Consider the following 18977-nt stretch of genomic DNA (forward strand, 5'->3'; position numbering starts at 1 on the left):
TTAAATAGGTTACATTAATTGGAGTCTGACAAAATTGGTTTGACCAAATTTGGATGATTTAAACAGAAGTTATGCATTTTCAAAGTTGCTGTCCAATTTAAAAACAGATTTAATTAAGGTTTTCTGGGAAAACAGTTTACACCGAGGTCCCTGGGTTTAAACTAAATCCACCTTCACAAATCTACCCCCACGCCACTATTCCCCTGTGTCTCTGACATTTCACAAAACCCCCTAACCTTCTCTCCCTCTCACCCGCAGTCCCTCCCCTTATGCAAACAGTAACCGCGGGAAAGAAAAGGGCGGCGCGGCTTACCGGCGGCGAGGGAGGTCCGGCGAAGGGTGGGGTTGGCTCGGGGAGACTCTGGCGGTCACGTCGAGGTACGACTCGACGTCGGAGATGGCCGGAATCGCCCGGTCCACGCGTGCAGGCGGGTGTCCTCGTCGGCGGCGAGTATACCGGCCAAACCACGGCGAACTGGTCCAATCCGAGGGCACGGTGAGCTTCACGGGGTCACGTAGCGACTGTGTGCACAAGGAATCGAAGGACGGTGGAGTGGTTTACCCGGTCCACGTACTCCGGCGGGGGCGAGAGCTCCTGCGAGCGTGGGCTGGCTTCTCCGGTGAAGTAAACTCCGATTCCTTGCTCGGGGAGCCTCACGGAGGTGTGCACAGGCTTCTCCGAGGGCTGGACGGGGTTGGGGATGGCTCAAATAGTTGATTACATCATGATGTTCGAGACATCCACATAGTCATTATCATTTATCAAAGTGCGGAAAAGAAACATAGATAGGCACGACCTTCATAGGCAGCCGACTGGGGGTTTGCCGCTAACCCATGCCTAGAACTCATCGTACTCGTGGAACTCCTGGAAGTCCTCCTCCACGACGTCATCTTCTCCTGAGCAATGGTTGCAATGTGGACAACCTGGGGGGTTGGTGTGTAAAGCAAGGGTGAGTACACATCAACATACTCAACAATTGTCTCGTTTGGCTGTAGTGGACTAGCTTTATGTGGGGTTAAGTCAAGCAGTTGTTTTAGTTGGTCAGGTTATTATTTACTAGTAGAGAGCTAGGTTTTAGCATTAACCCAAGTTGTTAACCCAAAAGTACCCTTTCCAAACGGAAAGAATACCAAAAACTTTACCATAAACATAATCAAACCATCATCCTCATCACCACTTGTAAACCAACCATCTCTGATCAAAGTATCTCTAATCAATGGAGCTCCCTTAGTCGCTCATAACCGCCAGCACGGCTAATATATCAGTTTCATAACACTCTGCAGAGGTTGCGCACTTTACCCACAAGCCGTGATTCCCTCTTGCCTCGGGCCGATCAAACCCTTAAACACTACCAAGGTGAATAGGCAGGGTTTCACTACATAGCCTTTACAAAGATTCCCTGCGGCTGTAGCCACCCGTTAGGTTTCCTAAATGTACCGCACTCCTCCCTAAGGGGCAAACCAACCTTGGCAGAGCGAGCCGCATACACCGAGCCCCATTAACGGCACGACGGCGAAGCGAACTACACCCATTTCCTCTAATTATTCAGCTAAGGGCGTCCCATTCCACCCTCATGGTTGCACTGTTTTCCCGGATGGTCATCCAACGAACCAGTCCTTACGGAGAGGCACTCGAGAAACAGCTCGAGTCCCCTTAAATGTCACAGTATCACCATCATAATCAAAAAGGAAAACAACGTATCATAAATAATCTCATCATGTTCATTGATTAATGTGAAGCACTAGCATAGAGCTAAACCAAAATAACCCAACCAAAATAGGTAAACAAGGACAAGATAAACAAAAGCTAGTCAATCCTTAAGTATAAATTGTGTAAATGCGGAGAGTGAATTATAAGCATGAGTAGGACATAGATGGGTCAAGGGACACTTGCCTTCACCAACCCGCTGCTGCTCAGGGTCTTCACCTGCAACTCCTTCAGACTCCACCAACTGACCGTTATCTATACGAGTTCAAACATACATTCCACAAATTTAATACAAAAGAATAGTACAACATGCAATAAAATATTATAAATAAACAGACGCTCGGTGCAGGGCTCACACCTACGACTAAGCGAGAAAGAGAGAGTAACGGTCGAGGCTATGGTCGAAGAGCGATCACGTTACGCGATTATAAATCAGAGTACTCGTCTAAACAGAATAGTATTAATTTGGCCATCACGCTATCCATAGGATAAAGTTATGTTCCGTGTTTAATTCATTGTAAACAGACTAAAGTAAGTTTAAAAGGATTATCGCGCGGCGAAACGAGCGACACAACACCTAGACAAAATGGAGAATGAAACGACTCGTCACGCGACGGAGTGCGCCACGAGGTACTTGAATTATTATGAAAATAACGTCAAGCATCACGCGACAAAGCGCACGACAGCATACATCACTTAAACTGAATTTAAAACGAAATGTCATGTGACTAGACGCGCGACACAACTCACTAATATATCCAAAATTAAAATAAATCATCACGCGACGAAGCGCGCGACGTAGCCTATTAGATAATCTGAAAATAGAATGAATCGTCGCGCGACGAAGCGCGCGACGCAGCACGCTAAATTAAATTAAAACTACAACTAATCAAACTGAATTTTAAATGTTATTTACTAGGGCTATGCACGCGGCCGGGGCACGGACGAGGCCGCGCGGCTGGGGGCGCGGCCGAGGGGCGTGACCAGGGGTGCGGCAGGGGGGCGCGGCTGGAAAGAGAGGAGAAGGGAGAGGAGGGGAAAAACAGAGAGAGAGGGAGGTGGGGCTCACCTTGGGGCTTGGACGATCGCAGCAACCGCTCACCGGATCACACCTAGGGCAAAGGAGGTGGAGGAGAGGTGGGAGAGGGGTGAGAGAGAGATTGGAGGAGGTTGTTGCGCGGGAAAAACAAATGATATAGAGAGGGAGGGGAGGGGCGTGCATGGGGGGTGGGGCGCCAGGGGCGCGCGGCCAGGGCCGGGCCGCGGGCCAGGACAAAGGCCCACAACACACGCGACCACATATCGTAAACCACCCACAAATCGAAATCCAAAACGAGACGAGACGAACACACGATTAAACATGACATCAGAGAAAAGAAATATGCTTCGGCATGATGCATCACCCATGTCAACTTAGGTTTTTGTTTACACGCAATACGGACACCAGTCGCTATACTGCTTTGAAACTGAGAAGAAGGAGCGAAACGGGAAGAGAAAAGAGAGTAACGCCTGAATTTGTTGAGTATTAAAGAAGAAAAAATTATACCCCCAAATTCAGGGCGTTACAGGTTTCCCCTGTTGGTGGGCCGGTTTGGACTGGATTCAGCCCGGCGCTATTCATTCTTTTCCTTTTCTTTTTTCTGCTAGACTTAGAAATTTATAGGAATTTAAACACAAAAGAATTAAACCTTTGAAGCGTAGGGACGGTGCCGGAGGTGTGGCCCCGAGCGAGCGGCGGTGGAGGCTCTTAGTTCTCTAATATGAACGACAACTTAAATTAGGTGCGATCTTAGGAAAAATTTAACATCACTAAGCGTATATTCTATTTCTTAGTTCTCTAATACGAATGCCAACATAAATTTCTATGTAAGTGGTAACATAGAGCACTCGCTAATCTTTCATAGTGCAATATGTTATCTCTAATATGAATATCTCAACAAAAATGATCCCTAATATGAATATCACAACAGAAATGAACTCTAATACGAACTATTTCCATAATGCACTCAATAATGTATCTAGGGCATATCATTATGGTACGGTAGGGTACGGTAGGGGAGCTCACTGGTGAGAGCGGGCGGACAGCGGTGGCACGGACAGGCGGACACCGGGGGCACGTCACGGACAGTGGCATGGTGGCGGTTCGGGCGGTGGTGGCTCTATTGTGTGTGGGCCCTGGCGGAGAGGCGATGACTATTGTGGGCGGAGGCGTAGCGATGGCTCGAGAAGAGGAGCGATGGCGGCGGACAAGCAACGACGGCAGCTCGAGATTGAACGGGCGCGAGCGTGAGATAGAAAAGAATGGAGTGAGAAAAGAAAAGGACAGGGCGCGGTTTATAAAAACAATTAAGAACGTCGGCCACGCTAAAGCCGATGTTCCTAATATTAAGTACGTCGGTTAGGGTAAGAGCTGACTTTCTTAGCTTTAAATACGTCAACCCAGGAAAAAGTCGACATTCTTATGCTGTTTAAGAATGTCGGGGCCTACGTTTTTTTACAGTTTTCCTGTTGTGGTGTGATCCTACAAAGGCTCATGTTTAGTAGCTTTAACACCTAAGTTCTTAAAGAATAACTCAGTGATTAGCGCAGGTGCTTTTTTGAAGTGCTTAGGTTAGTTAGACCACCATTTATAGCAATTTCTCTATATTTAGGCCTGGTGTTTGAGTGAGGTGAGAATACCTATTACCACTTGATGCTTGTGCGTAGCATTATAATTGTATCGAAGGGGCTTGTAGTCTTGCTAGATCACACCATCTATGTTTATGGTGTGGCTGCCATCATGTACTTAAGGGAATGAGGCATGTGACGATTCGATTGGAGACTCGATAGACGATGAAGAGTATCTAGGAGAGGCCATACTAGAGTACCACTTGTATGTGGAAAAAGGCTTGGAGCTATCCATGGGGTTATCCTATCGAGAGCTTAGCCCTTGCGTGAGCATCCTTGCAAGGGGATCCAACAAGAACTAGAGGAAATCTTGCAAGCTTCTCGACAACTTATTAAAAATATTAGAGTTACCAATAAGAGTTTGTATGTTTGCCATATTTAAGCTTATGTGTTTATTTTGTATATTTTGGTTGTGTGCTTTACCTTCCTAGCTTAGATTATAAACAAACTGATAGGTTTGAAAGTAGGTTGCATAACTCTTTGCGATAAAGATAACAACACTTAGTCAAATCATAGTTGTACATAAGATAGTTTATTCATTGCATATGCTTTGACTACGAGAAAATAAAGGCCTTAGTTAGATAAATAGATTGCTTAACTCACCCCATTAGGCGCCATGGTCCCTTATATGTGGTATCAGAGTCTATGGCTCAATTTGGACCTTTTGGCCTAAACGTCATTGGGCCGACACATTTTAGAAAGAAAAGGATATGTACCTCTATGCCACATCACTTTAATAGCATTAATTTTATAAATTGGAGTGCTAGAATGGTATGATACCTAAAAGCCATTGATCTATGTATTTGGAGAGTCATCTGTGATGGGATGAAACCACTAAAGAATCACAAATAACTAATTACAGGCGATGAAAAAGAAATTCATCTAAATGTTAGAGCAAAAAATTTGTTCGTTTGAATCATTTAACATGGATTCTTTAACCAAGTGTTGGATTCTAATAGGTGGGAACCAAACAAGTGGAATAACTAGTAATAGGTGGGAACCGAACAAGTGAAACAACTAGGGCACAATGACGAGGCAAATGGAATATTTTCGTATTGGACTATGTCCTATGTATATATCTCATAAGTCGCACAAAAAGAACAAACGACTCATTTATATTTCATGCATTATGTAAACTCATGTAGTAAAGATTGTTGGTTAGCGTACATGGTTAATTTTCACATGAGTTTTCCATATAAAATTGTCTCACATTTGATCTATATTTACATTATTTGCTGACATCTAAGACAAGACATCTAATGAGGCATCACACATGTAGTGCTTTGTCGCTTAAATGACAGTTTGATAACATTGTATCTAGATGCATATCAAAAGCAATGTAAATAGAAAATCTAAAATGTCTTACATTAGAACAGATGGATTAGCATATATCACTGTACCCAATTGCCAGACTCATTACAAAATCCAACCATACAGTGTGAACTGTTGAGAACAATTTTATACAAGAAACCCCGTTGCAAGTACAACAATACAGTTATACAACTAGAGAGGATACAACCATCATGCCTGCTCGTGTTATTCACATAATTCATCAGCAGTTCAAGATCGTGGTAGACATCCTGTCTAATGATGAGACCTCATCGATTTGTCATCAGATGGTATTTATTTACCAGACACACAACTCATAAACACAAAAGTGGCTGTACAAGAGCTTGGTTGCCACTTGACAGGAAAGAGAAGAAAAAAGATAACAAACTAGGAACTGCTTATGTCAGATTTCGCAGAGAAATTGTCCACAAGAGATCTGCATCAGATTCTACAGTTACTTTCTCCGACTGCACAATGTTGGATGTGCTTATCATGCTCCCAAATCTCATCTTTGATTCACCTGGAAGTGGGGAAAAGAATCAATACTACCTCTAATCTTACTGGTCCAAAAAATAAATGAGACAAAGCATAAATCCTACTCTGTTCATGTACATCCCCTATGAAAATTGAGAGGGAAACTTATCCTTATGGAATTAAATGCTTATGTAAATGTCAGCAAGAGTTTCATTTTGCACTAGATTAATATTTCATGAATAAACTTGATAATATATGTACTTCATTTTATTTCGTCCATTGTCTTCAGTGTTTCCACGCAATATATATCAATTTGATTTGTTAGATGAGTCCAATAATCCATTAATTCAATCCAGAACTTCTACACGTTTATGGCCAACAGAGCACAAAGAAATTTACTTAGATTCCATTTCAGGCCAGTAGTTGTTGTGCTTGTTGATGGTGCTCCAACAGGGAAAAGCCCACAATGGGGTCCTTCAACAGACGACTCAATATAAAGCTCATGGCGATGTGTTCTTGGAAGAAGTCGGATCAAGCAATCGTCTGATAGGAGGACAATCCTCATGTCCGAAAACAGATACAGAACATTGATATTTGCCGCCTCGTGATCAAACCTTCCACCTAGTGCTCCAGTAACAAGTACACAGAGCTACAGTATTTGATGAAAAAAATAAGTTTCATTGCCAATGAATTTTGTACAGATGTGAGTCTAATGTTGATAGAAACTACCAACAACTATGAAGAAGAAACAAGAGAAGTATCAAGACCAAATAATAAGATTGCCACTTACATTTGGTTTTTCATCATCAGGCGTACAATGATGGATTCGAGAAATACATTTGTGTAGATCTGTTGTCTCCTGGTTATGTGACTTATCAGAAATTTTGGATCCCTGAAAATAGGAGAAGTTTACTAAAATCATGACATCCTGATAACATCTACAGTATAATTAATCCACTGGTAATAGATTCAAATTCTATATGGAATGGCATATGAATACCTGATCATAAAATTTAGATGCCAAAGTATATAGTCAATAACTGGCCAGTAGCCAGCTAAGTAGTTCAATGAATGAATAAAACTTGTGTGCAGTATTCTTCAACATTTAGTAAAATCAAAGTCTAGTTAATGCTCACCTTAAAAAGTTAAGTTGATTGTTAAACACTAAACACTTCAGGGAGCGAAAGGGTCTCTAGCTGAGTTAGTTAGGTGGTCTGAGTAGCACTCCTTCCGAGTAGCACTCCTTAGGTCCTGGGTTCTACTCCTCGTGAGAGCGAATTTCAGGCTGAGGTTAAAAAAAGTCACCCGTTGGATCCCTTTGTCGACATGGGTGAACCAACCTATGGTGGACGGGTCCTCATGTAAGGGGCTGGTCATGTGGGTTAGGCCTCAGCATGAGTCAAGGCCCCAACTATAGGGGGCGACATGCCCATGTATGTATGAGGGGGCCAGGTTTCGTGGCTTTTCTCGGCCAGACTGTGGTTGAGCACTTCTTAGTGAAATACCGTGGGGACGGTCTTTTCCCCACCGGCCGAGTTTTTTTAAAACACTTCAAGAAAGTTCATATGTGTGGAAACTAGAGTAATACAAAGAAAGTCCATGCTTTGGTTAATGCAATATTTTATTATTTCAAACAGACATTTACCAGCTCATTTCAATTCAGGTATGCAACAGATAGAAGCGTAAAATTATTTAAGTATAAAATAATTTATTTGTTTTAACATAGTAAATAGAAAACAGAAAGTTTGTTGACATAAAAACCAAAATAATTGGCATTTCCTCCAGAGTCACTAAGCCAGCATTCATCCTGAGCTCTGACTATAGTCAAGATAGGACCGGCGGATCCTAAGGTGTACATAACGATAAAACAAGCTTCCATTCATACGATTTCAAATTTCTAATGGATTTCAAATTTCTGCAGTTAATATAGCAATTTGATTGAAGAGTCAGTCATTCACAATGACCGATGGGCTCCTTGAGAAGGATTAGTATTTTGTTTCCAAATAAGATGTCATGCACAATAGTCAATTGCCTGGTGCTAAGTTGATTTTAATTCTTTTTGCTGTCCATGAGTACAATGGTGCTTTAAAAGGTGTTAGGATAAGTGATGGTACTACTGCCTGCGTAATTCTTACGGGAGTTACAACTAACTTAACATCCAGTATGAACTGATTGCAATACACAAACCTGACTGGGTAAACAATGTAGAAACCAAAGCGCAAATAAAAGAACCTGACTAGAGTAGAACAGTTTTACTTCAGGTCTTATAGAATCCATGTCCCCTTCAATTATTTCTGGAACATACCTGGATAATAGCAATTAATAATGATATTAGGTACGATACTAAGATGAATCCTAAAAAATCTTGTTTTCCTGTTTCTCAGGGGAGAACAGAGAACAAGCATCTAGAAAAAGCATAGTATACGAACCCTACTTAAAATGACATCAAAGTATGAAAAACAATCATGTATGCTAGAATCAATCTAGAGTCATAACATACAGGATTCCATAAAATAAACACTGATAATCAAAGTTCATTTTCGGCTCTAACCAGTTACCAGAAAATAAGGATGTCGGAAGGCACAGGCAGGGGCTGATGGCAAGCAGATGTATAGATCGTGTAGCAAAGGAGGACCGGTGGCACATATTTCTCAGTTACAACATCCCAACCGACTCTTACTTTAAATGAACTGGACGCATGCAGTACTATTTGTTAGAGGAAATGAAACCCTAACTGAAAGTCGTTTAGAGGAGAGTGAATAGGCGAAACCTAAAATTTATCACTAAATACAAAAACTTGAACCCCGGTTAGGTGTTAGAACGAGAGGCAAATTAATCAGAGTGAAGGAGATGTTCTTCTTGCTAGTGTTGCTCTTATGATTGCGGAATTTTGTCGGAAGCAACACAAATAATTTAGAATCAAACACGAGAAAGAGAACTTAGGAGAGGGAAGGGAGGAATAAATCGCAAATAACACAACACAAAAGACACGGGCGATTTATTTACCGAAGTTCGGTTTCCAGAAAAACCTACGTCTCTATTGAGGAGTCCACTTAGGACGGGTCTTTTTCAACCCTTTCCCTCTCAAGCGATCATCTAAATCGAGTTTGAGTATCCTTTCTCAAATCAAGAGACTGGAGTCTCTGCAAGGATCTCCACACAACACGGAATCTCTCGCTAGCTTTTACAAGAATGAGAGTGAGGAAAAGAAAACCAATCACAAGAGCACAAGAACTTAGCAACAAACTCAACTCGATCACACTCGTAAGGCACTATCTCTTTTCTAGCTCAGTTCTCTTGAAAGTGGCACCTAGGAGGCTTTGAATGGCTTGGAGTTATTGCAATGAATGTATAGATGTTTGGTGTAGCTCTTGTACCTTCAATGTGCTGGTTGGGGGTGTATTTATAGTCTCGAACTACCCATATAGCCATTGAAGTGAATGGGCAAAAATTGCACAGTCTGCAGGTGCACCGAACCATGAACAATGTGCACTGGAGCTCTGTCGGACTGTGTTGCGTGTAGCCATTCTGACGAGGTCAGAATAAACAGTATCGATCCAGTGGCACAACAGACCATGCCACGCAGGTTCGACCATTGAAAGCTGAAGCCAACCGTTGCGCCGAACCGAGGGTCCCGTGCGCCAGTCGAGTGAAATCCATTTACACCCTCTCTGCAAACTCGGTCTGGTGCGCCACCGAGGAGGTCCAGTGCACCAGCCGGTCGAAACCGAGTATACAACCTCTCTGGGCACTCGATTTTGGTCCTATGACTTATACAAACATATCTAGAGACTAGTCAACTAGTCTAAGTGACAGATTTTGGTCGATTTGATATCTCTAAGGCATATTCTGATTTTAGCTCAACTTAGCTTCAAAAGGGTGAAACTTCAAATCTGAGCTTTCCAATCTCTCTAGATAGATCAAATAGGTTCCTAGGGATGTTTAGAACTTATCCAAACTGTAGAATAATGTAAGTGCTTGGGAGAAACCCTAACCCTAACCTCTGATACCATGTAGAATAATGTAAGTGCTTGATGTATTGATAGGAGATGGGGTACAATATATAGACTCACAACCCTAACCCTAATGGGCCGACAGCCCAACAGTGGTGCCGGCCCACACACACACACACACACACACACACACACACACACACAAAGTCTAACACAAATTGCGAAACTACTACAAGTTCATCTTTTCCAAGTTTTACCCCTCTTTGGCTGGATTTGAGATGTTTTTTGACATAAAAACACAACCATTGATCTTATGAACTTGTAATCATAAATTTAGCAAAATAGTTAGCTCACATGATTGTGATGGTCATCAAGCACCAAAACAAATCTAGAAATGGATTGGAGTCCATTTCCCTTTCACTAACCCTGATTAGGGTAGGCTTATCCATACATATAATAATAGTATATGGGTTGGGACAAGCCCATTACAATAGACAAAACCACACAATTGTTTAATACCCCTCGCAGTCGCAACTCTAGCTATTATAGACGTTGAGACTGGACCCAAATTCCGAGAAGATCGTGGATAGGAGGCCCTTGATGTAGATGTCGGCAAACTAGAAGGTGTCAGGACGCAGAGGACACGGACATCACCGACAGCGACATGCTCACGAATGAAGTGGAGGTCAATCTCCACGTGTTTCGTGCGCTGGTGCTATACTGGATTGGAGAGATAGATCATCTTGACGTTGTGAAGCCCTTGAAACAGCTGGCAAAGCCAGGAGGCCTCGGCCATGCCATTGCCCACATCGCGATACTCGACCTCAGCGCTAGAATGGGAGACGACGGGCTGCCACTTCAACGACCAGGAGACGAGGTTGGTCCCAAGAACAAGACATAGCCAGAGGTGGACCAGCAGGTGTCAGGGCAATCGATCCAGTCAGCATCAGTGTAGATGACTAGCTCAAAGGCCAGAGAGGGGCGGAGAAGAAGGTCGTGGTCGAGGGTGCCGTGAAGGTAGCAAAGAATCCGCTTTGCGATAGTGAGGCGCGGCTCCCGTGGGGTGTGCATGTGAAGGAACACCTGCTGGACGACGTAGGCGATGTCGGGTTGGGTGAAGGTGAGGCACTAGAGAGCCTCGACAAAACTCTGGTACGTCATCATGTCGTTGTCGTCATCGGAGAGCTTGGCATGTGTGTCAACGGGCGTGGAGCAAGGCTTGCAGTCGGACATGCCGGCCTGCTCGAGAATGCTGATGGTGTACTGGCACTAGTGAAGGAAGAGGCTTTGGGGGTGGTGCTCCACAACAATCCCCAGGAAGTGGTGGAGAGGGCCCAAGTCCTTCATCGCAAACTCACGATGTAGTGAGGCGATCGTGCGCCAAAGGAGGGCGGGGCTGGACACCATAAGCACGATGTTCTCGACATAGAGCAGGAGGTAGACAGTGTCATTGACGCACCGAAGGATAAACAGGGACATGTCTGACTTGGCCTCAATGAAGCCGACAGAGGCCAAATAGGAGGCGAAGCGATTGTAACAGGCCTGTGACGCCTGCTTGAGGACATACAAGGAGCGGTTAAGCTTGCACATAGGCCCGAGTGAGCGGAACGTCTCGGTCAGAGTGCCGTGAAGAAAGGCATTCTTGACGTCTAGCTAGTGGACCACCCAGTCCCACGTCGCACGCCGACTCACGAATACCAACCGCCTCGACCACTATGTCGCATGCGCAACAGCCGCGACCAGGCTTCAAATCATTACGAGTACAACTCCCAAAACCTGACTTCGTTCAATACCCCTACTATTACACCCATGTGTTGTAGGGAAGAAGCCACCGGTCTTTTACATCCTAGTGTCGAATTTATGCCCTTATAGGCCGTCCCAAACAACCACAATCGTTAGCCTGTCAATCGGCAAAAATGGGTGTGGGGCAATTATGAGCGAGCCCTCTTAAGTGATATTTGACAACTCAATGGTAGGGGCACTGACTAACCGCACTGGTATGCATGGGGAATCTCGATCAACCATTCAAGTGTCATACCTAGCACTCCCCTGCAAATCCCCTCAAGGCGTGGGCAACATTGCCGCTCAAACTTACCAAGTCCAGACAGGGTTGAGTAAGGAAGGATTATATAATGAGACGCCCCAGCGGGTTAGGCACCCACCACGTGGAACTGCCTAATAGGACAGATCCCTCACCGGTTGAATCCTAGGTCTCGCTCGGACTACTCGTTTACAACACAATGGACACGAGATTCACACCAACCTTAACAATGTCAGCATGTTCACCCCCTCCAGGAAAGCGTAGACACTTATAGACGGGAGATTGATGGGAACAACAACAAAGGATACCCGTTAGATCCTACCAAAAAGGATACAACTGGATGTGTCCATCAGAACGCCAAAAATTATTTTCTGTCCGACCAAGAGATCGTCCCACTAAATGAACCCCGACCGACTCGATAGACACCCTTGGGGCTTAGGGGTCTGCATCTGTCTGCGACAGACACCCTTGGGGTTCTTAGGGGTCTGGGTCTGCGTTTGTCTAGTGTTTGTACCAGCATTAGGGTGAAGCTCAGCAAATAGAAAAGCTTCTTCATCAAAAACATCTCGACGAAAGGGCCTCTAGCCAAGTTGGTTAGGTGGCCTGAGTAGCACTTCTTAGGTCCTGAGTTCGAATCCCAGTGGGAGCAAATTTCAGGCTGAGGTTAAAAAAGGTCACTCGCTGGTTCCCTGGTCATGTGCACACGAGATGGACTAACCTATGGGGGGCAGATCCTCATGTAGGGGCTGGGAGGGCTCAAAGCACGATCTGGCCTATAGGGGCGGACCCTCATGTTGCACGGGGACCAGCTTTCGTGACCTTTCTCGGTCGGGGCTCCGATTGAGCTTCTTCTTAATTCAATGCCGTGGGGGTGGTCTTTCCCCTACCGGCCGAGTTTTTTCAAAAACATCTCGAAAAATATAAATAAAACCAGTGGATGATCAGAGACCCTTTATGCATAGTGTTGTGTAGTGTTGTATCCTAGAAAAACACAACAAACATACCTAAATAACAACTTCTAAGTGTTGTAAGGACACAAGTTAGGCTAGTAGCCACACCCTAAAACCTTGGGAGATGAACAATCAGGAGGTTGTTGAAATATTTTCTCAAAAGAAGATGAATAATCAAGCAACATGGTGGGTGTGTGATCTATAAGGTATGCAACAACAACAAATTCTTCATCCCGGAATGTAAGTGGCATTGAAGCATGTACAAGTAAAATAGGCCAACCTCTATTATGTGGCGACTCTTTCTTTCAACAGGACCACTTTGTGGTGAGCATGAGGACAAGACACTAAGCGAGTTCGGACGCTGATATTCATCCCCCCAATTAGTTTGGATAGCAATGATCTTCGTGTTAAAGTGGTGCTCAACCATGTTCTGAAATTCAACGAGGTGAACTTGCTGAAATCGTCAATAAAACTGACATGATACTTTTTTCGACCTACATACTTCAAAGCAGTACCCCATACATTTGAAAACACAAGTTCAAGGGTTTTTGATGAGACACTTGTTGATGTAGGATAGAGAAGATGATGACTCTTTGCCTGCTGACGAGTTCTTCATTGAAAGATACTCTTCTGACTTACTTGAACATAAAATCTTATTTTGGCTAACTAACTTCTAAATAGTCTAAAAGGACGGATGACCAAGGCGGCTATCCGGTGAGGGGACATCTTGATGGCACCTAGAGCCCCTCGCCAAAAACTTGATAAGGGGTAGAGACTGTTTTCTTGTCTACCACAGAGAAGAACCTTCTGCATGTCTAGATCCTTAATCAGAAAGTGACAAGAAAAATATTTAAGTGAGACATGATTGTCTTTAAAAAACAATGAACTGAGACTAGATACTTTGTGGCACAAAAACATGTAAGAAATTGGTGTTGACACCATAACCACCATGGGTGGCCGCTGTTGCAGTCTTGGTGTCAAAGGTGTAGCTCTCATCGTAGTGGTACCAGGAATCGAGGGCCATATGACCTACCTTGTCGTAGACTTGACAGATCTTGTTAGTGCACAGAGCTTGTAGATGTCCATCAGACGAAGATGACGATGGACCTTGGTAGCCACCATAGTCACTAGGAGGAACACCATGCCCTCTGCCTCGAACATGGCCAAGCCATGGTTGTTTCCACACCCATGACCAGCAACATTAGCAAATGCTTGATGATCTCCATGAAGTAGATCCATCCCGGTGCCAAAGATGAGAAATTGGGAGGTGGCTTCAACTATGGTGACCTACTCAACACGATCCACCAGAGCAGAGACCACCAGATTGTACTCTTCATCAAGTTCCACCAAAAATTACAAAGACGAGTTCTTCATCATCAACAATCATCTTTGCAGATGCCATCTCATTCGCAAGAGATTTCATCTTGGCAATATATTCAACCATTGTCATATTACCTTTTCTTGTAGTTGCCAGGGCAATCCGTGTGTTTACGGTCCAGGCTCTTGACTATGACGCATAGGTCTTCTATAGTTCTGACCACACCTAATGGGGTGTTTTGTAGATGGTAACCTGATCCATGACTCAAGAGTCATGGATGTCATGAGGAAGCTAAGGACCTGCTACTAGAGTGCTATCCATCGGATGTACTCTGGGTTGACGTTGTCGATCATCTTGCCATCCTGCTTGGCAGAGATCTCCTCATCAAGCACTATAGCCATGCCATCTAGGAAGACTAGTAGTTGCACACCTCTAAGGATGGGCAGAACTTGCGCTTTTCAGGATGTGAAGTTGGTCTTGTTGATCTTTACAGCAATGGTTTGCCCTAGGAGAGACGTTAGTACAACAAAGCCGGATGACGCTATGGGGTCTTGTTGCTGGTGAGGTTGATGTTGACTTCTCTTGGTCAGGACGCCGACTAACAGATGAAGTAGGTGGCCCTGATACTACGAAAGAAACACAACATCAGGATATTAAAATGCTTCCCTTGACCTCTAGGTTCGATGGGGTTGTATATTTATACAGACAAGAGCCGCCTATTACAAGAGAAATTCTACTTAGTTACAACATTCTAACTCACTCCGACTCTAAATGAACTCGACGCATATAGTCCTATTCTATTTTATCTCTAACATATAATTAGAGTCGATTTCTAATCTAGCCCAAGAGGATCGTAGACAACTACGGTCGTAGCCTACGTATAACATATTGTAACAAGTAGGACGTATGTGTATTCGACATCAAAAATGTATTGATGTTTCATTGCCAATAATGCTTCTACACTTAGCGTATAGATTGGCTTCGAGCAAGAGCAAGAGTCCTCACATATATCCTTCTTTTCATCTATTTTGCAACAACTGCCACACAGGTCGCCTCCCTACCACATATTCCGCCATTCTAAATCACTGGGACAAGGGAACCTATGATATCCTTCTTTTTCTAATTAAATGTTGAATGAGATATAGAAATAACTTAACCTGCCACACAATATTGGCCCATAGCTTAAGCGAACCCAATCAAACTCAACTGTTTAAGAAACAAAATCCAATCCAACAATCACAACTCATCGTCAAACCCATAAGATACTAAGCCATGCTATCTATCTTTGCATAAGGCACAACTATCTAGTGAAGAAAACTATTTTGGAGTAAAATGACAATCATTAGTTTTTTTAAGATCAATAAAAATGGTGGTATGGCAGTTCCTATTAGAATATGATCTTAAGAATGTTGAAAACTTAATAAGCACTTTAGTATAAAATAATGGAGAAAAAAACTTCACTTATTTCTGGTGCTTTTTTTGTCTTCATCATTGGTTATCTGATACATCTCATCAAAAATATGATTAGCTCCTCCATCAGCGCAGATCCTCAAGTTTGCTGTTCTACATCAAAATGCAAATGTGTTTTAATGATACTTTCCTACAAAAATATAGGAAAGACAGATGAGCTATGTCTAGTTACCATGATCCCAGAGTCGAGGCATGAATCGTGGAAGATGCTGGTTTAGAACAACTAAAGCATAGTTCTTGACTGGTTTGTTGACAGGTTGATACAGTTTCGGAAGAAGGAAACTCGAAGAATGCATTATTACATCCATACTGCGTACTGCGCGCCACAACATCTTGACCTTTGAAGGGGTACCTCAATCAAGGACAAATCTAACACTTTATGCTGCCAATACCTATATACGAAAGACAACTATTATTGATGCCAATGCCATTATATGACAATCATTTTTTTCTTCTGTGCGGTACTGCTCAAAAGGGTCTTCTTTTATGTTCCCTAAAAGGTCTGTCTTGAGATGTGGGACTCTAGGTATTAATAGTTTTTTAGTCAAGTATCCAACAAAACTGCACTACACAATTTGATTGATTCTCAGGCAACAATAACCACATATTTTAAGCACTAACATTTAGTTACATATCGATATTTCTTTCCATTATCTAAGAAAAAGAAGAAGAATACACCTATGCCCCCAGTTAAGATTCAATTACTACATGATTTTTCAGTGTAACAGAATGGAAGAGAGGATGGATTCTTGTAGCGCTTACTTTTTTTTGAACGTAACAGCAGAAGCTCTGCCTTTCAATTAAGAAGTATAGAATTGACCTAGTTTTAAGGAAAACCGAGCCCAAAAACTTATACAGAATGCACAAACAGCTCAGACAACGAAGCCCCCCCCCCCACAACCCATCCAGAGTTATCGATGTTGAGCTCGACCCAAGGGACAAGCAGCTCCAACTCCGCAAGACGTGCCATACATGGCCTAAGAAAACACGACGACGCCCCACGCACAGTGCTTACTCATCTTGAGCATTATTCTTTTGTTTATTCCATCATGTAAAACATATGAGGTTATGTTTGCTTGCACCAAGACCTATGTTCCAATGGCATTCACATAAATAGTTTAGTAATACAAGCTGACTATCCTGACATATGCCATGATTACTCCATTTGCTTTCGTAGTAGCAAATTCAGACTCTGGAGAACCCAAATGCAGAAACGGCATCTACATCAGAACTAACCATACTATTTTATAGTCATTGATTATATGCCAAAATCTCCTCAAAAGGAGAACTTCCCAGCCTATTGATGTGGGGAATATCTTTTAGAACACAAGACAAAGAATAACCTGAAATTCTGCACCTCCCCTCCCAAAGTCGACACCATATGCCTGGAACTACGCAATCCCGGTGAGATCGATTTGACTAAGCAGCCGTAACCCTGGAAGGCACTAAAATCGATTGGCAAGGACTGGAGTCACGCTTCGGAACCCAGAACCGAGAGAAACACAAGGGGCAACAGAACCAACTCCGAGAAGGAAAAGAATGGAGAGAGCTCACGTGCGACATCACAGGCTACCGCAAACGGCGCAGGAAACACTGAGGCGCAAGCAGATCTCACCTGAGGACTGACGTTACGCGCCGAAGAGGGAGGTTGAGGGCTTGAGGCTCAGAGGTGGCCAAGCCGCCGCTGTACAGGCAGAGACGGAGGAAGAATAAAAACGGCAAAGGTCTTCGCTGTCGGTATGACGGTGTGTCCCTTTCAGAATTCTGAAGTTGGTTGTAGCCGCTCGATGTGCTGCGACGGACATGGACTGTTCTCACGAGCGCCGTCAAACGGGACCACGCCAAAACATTCCAACGGTAACGGGTATACCTTGTATTCGACTATTATGTAAACAACCATTATGTACAAGAGTACAAACATGTCTTTTGAGTTTTGACTTGTCATATCTAAATTTAACCGTATACAATATTTAGCATTTAAATCCTCCCAACACCATCTCGTGTAGTTTTATAAAAAGGCCACTAACAAACCACGATTACACATACTGTTGGATCTAGATCCAACGAACCAAAGAGAGCTGCTTACACGTTTGCACCTAATGACTGCTTATATATTAGTCGTTGCCTATACAAGGTAATCTTTGATGACAGTTTCCTTCCCAGGACATCCGACAATACTAATAAAGACAGATTGTCCATAAAAACTACTCCTTAAATTCTAATTTATAATTGGTTTAAATTTTTTTCTCTAAATTTGACTGACTCGTCTTATTCAGAAAATTCATAATGATTATAAATTTTACTGCAGTATTGTTTAGCATTTAAAATATTTTAGTTTTGAAATTCAATTTTTTTAGTTTTTTCACGAAAATTTTATATAAGACGAGTCGGTCAAACTTAGCCAAAAGACAAACAAATTATAAAATTGAGACAGAGGGAATCTATATATATATAAGTATATTGGGAGCCCTTGACTTTTGAGAGGTATAGAAAGCCCATGCAGACGCCTGGGTCGTGTTCGGACCAGACACCGAGTCGACCACGCCACCACGCAACCATGCTCCGAGCATCAATCCAACCACAAATGTCCACATGTGCATGTAAAAATGTGTAACAGCTGCCTCCCACTGGTTGAGAGCACCTAGAGGGGGTGAATAGGTGATCCTGTAAAATCAAACACTAAATAGCCACAAACTTGATTATATAAAAGTTAGTGCGAGTTAATCAAGTTGCTATGAAGCGATCTCTTGCGAACAAAACAATCACAGAAGAGCAACACAAGAGACACGTGATTTTTATTCCGTGGTTCGGCCAAGTAACACTTGCCTACTTCCACGTTGTGGCGTCCCAATTGGACGAGGGTTGCACTCAACCCCTTTCAAGTGATCCAATGATCAACTTGAATACCACGGTCTTTTCTCTTTTGAGTATTCTTCCCGTTTGCGAGGGATCTCCACAAGTTGGAGCCTCTCGCCCTTACAATATAGATCACAAAGAAAGCACAAGAGTAAGGATGGGAGAGCAACACACGCAAGACTCAAATCCGCAGCACACCCATGCACACAAG

General features: G+C 43.3%; 1 protein-coding gene across 7 annotated transcripts; it reads right to left on the minus strand.

The window, feature by feature from the left end:
• Window positions 1-5737: 5737 nt before the first annotated feature.
• LOC100285737 (thiamin pyrophosphokinase 1) lies at window positions 5738-17750 on the minus strand. 7 transcript variants are annotated; one of them, XM_035965926.1, is made up of 8 exons: window positions 17526-17691; window positions 17254-17355; window positions 16083-16302; window positions 15902-15998; window positions 8411-8483; window positions 6969-7070; window positions 6578-6827; window positions 5738-6224 (listed from the first exon to the last, which is right to left on the minus strand). In XM_035965926.1, the coding sequence occupies exons 3-8, from the start codon at window positions 16240-16242 to the stop codon at window positions 6103-6105; spliced, it is 804 nt and encodes a 267-aa protein (XP_035821819.1). In that variant the 5' UTR covers window positions 16243-16302; window positions 17254-17355; window positions 17526-17691; the 3' UTR covers window positions 5738-6102. The 7 variants fall into 7 exon arrangements, with proteins under 7 accessions (XP_035821819.1, XP_035821817.1, XP_035821820.1 ...); XM_035965924.1 differs by having other exon boundaries at window positions 8366-8483; XM_035965927.1 differs by having other exon boundaries at window positions 17465-17691.
• Between the last annotated feature and the right edge of the window lie 1227 nt (window positions 17751-18977).

The sequence above is a fragment of the Zea mays genome, chromosome 3, assembly GCF_902167145.1.
Source record: "Zea mays cultivar B73 chromosome 3, Zm-B73-REFERENCE-NAM-5.0, whole genome shotgun sequence".
Classification (NCBI taxonomy): Eukaryota; Viridiplantae; Streptophyta; class Magnoliopsida; order Poales; family Poaceae; genus Zea; species Zea mays.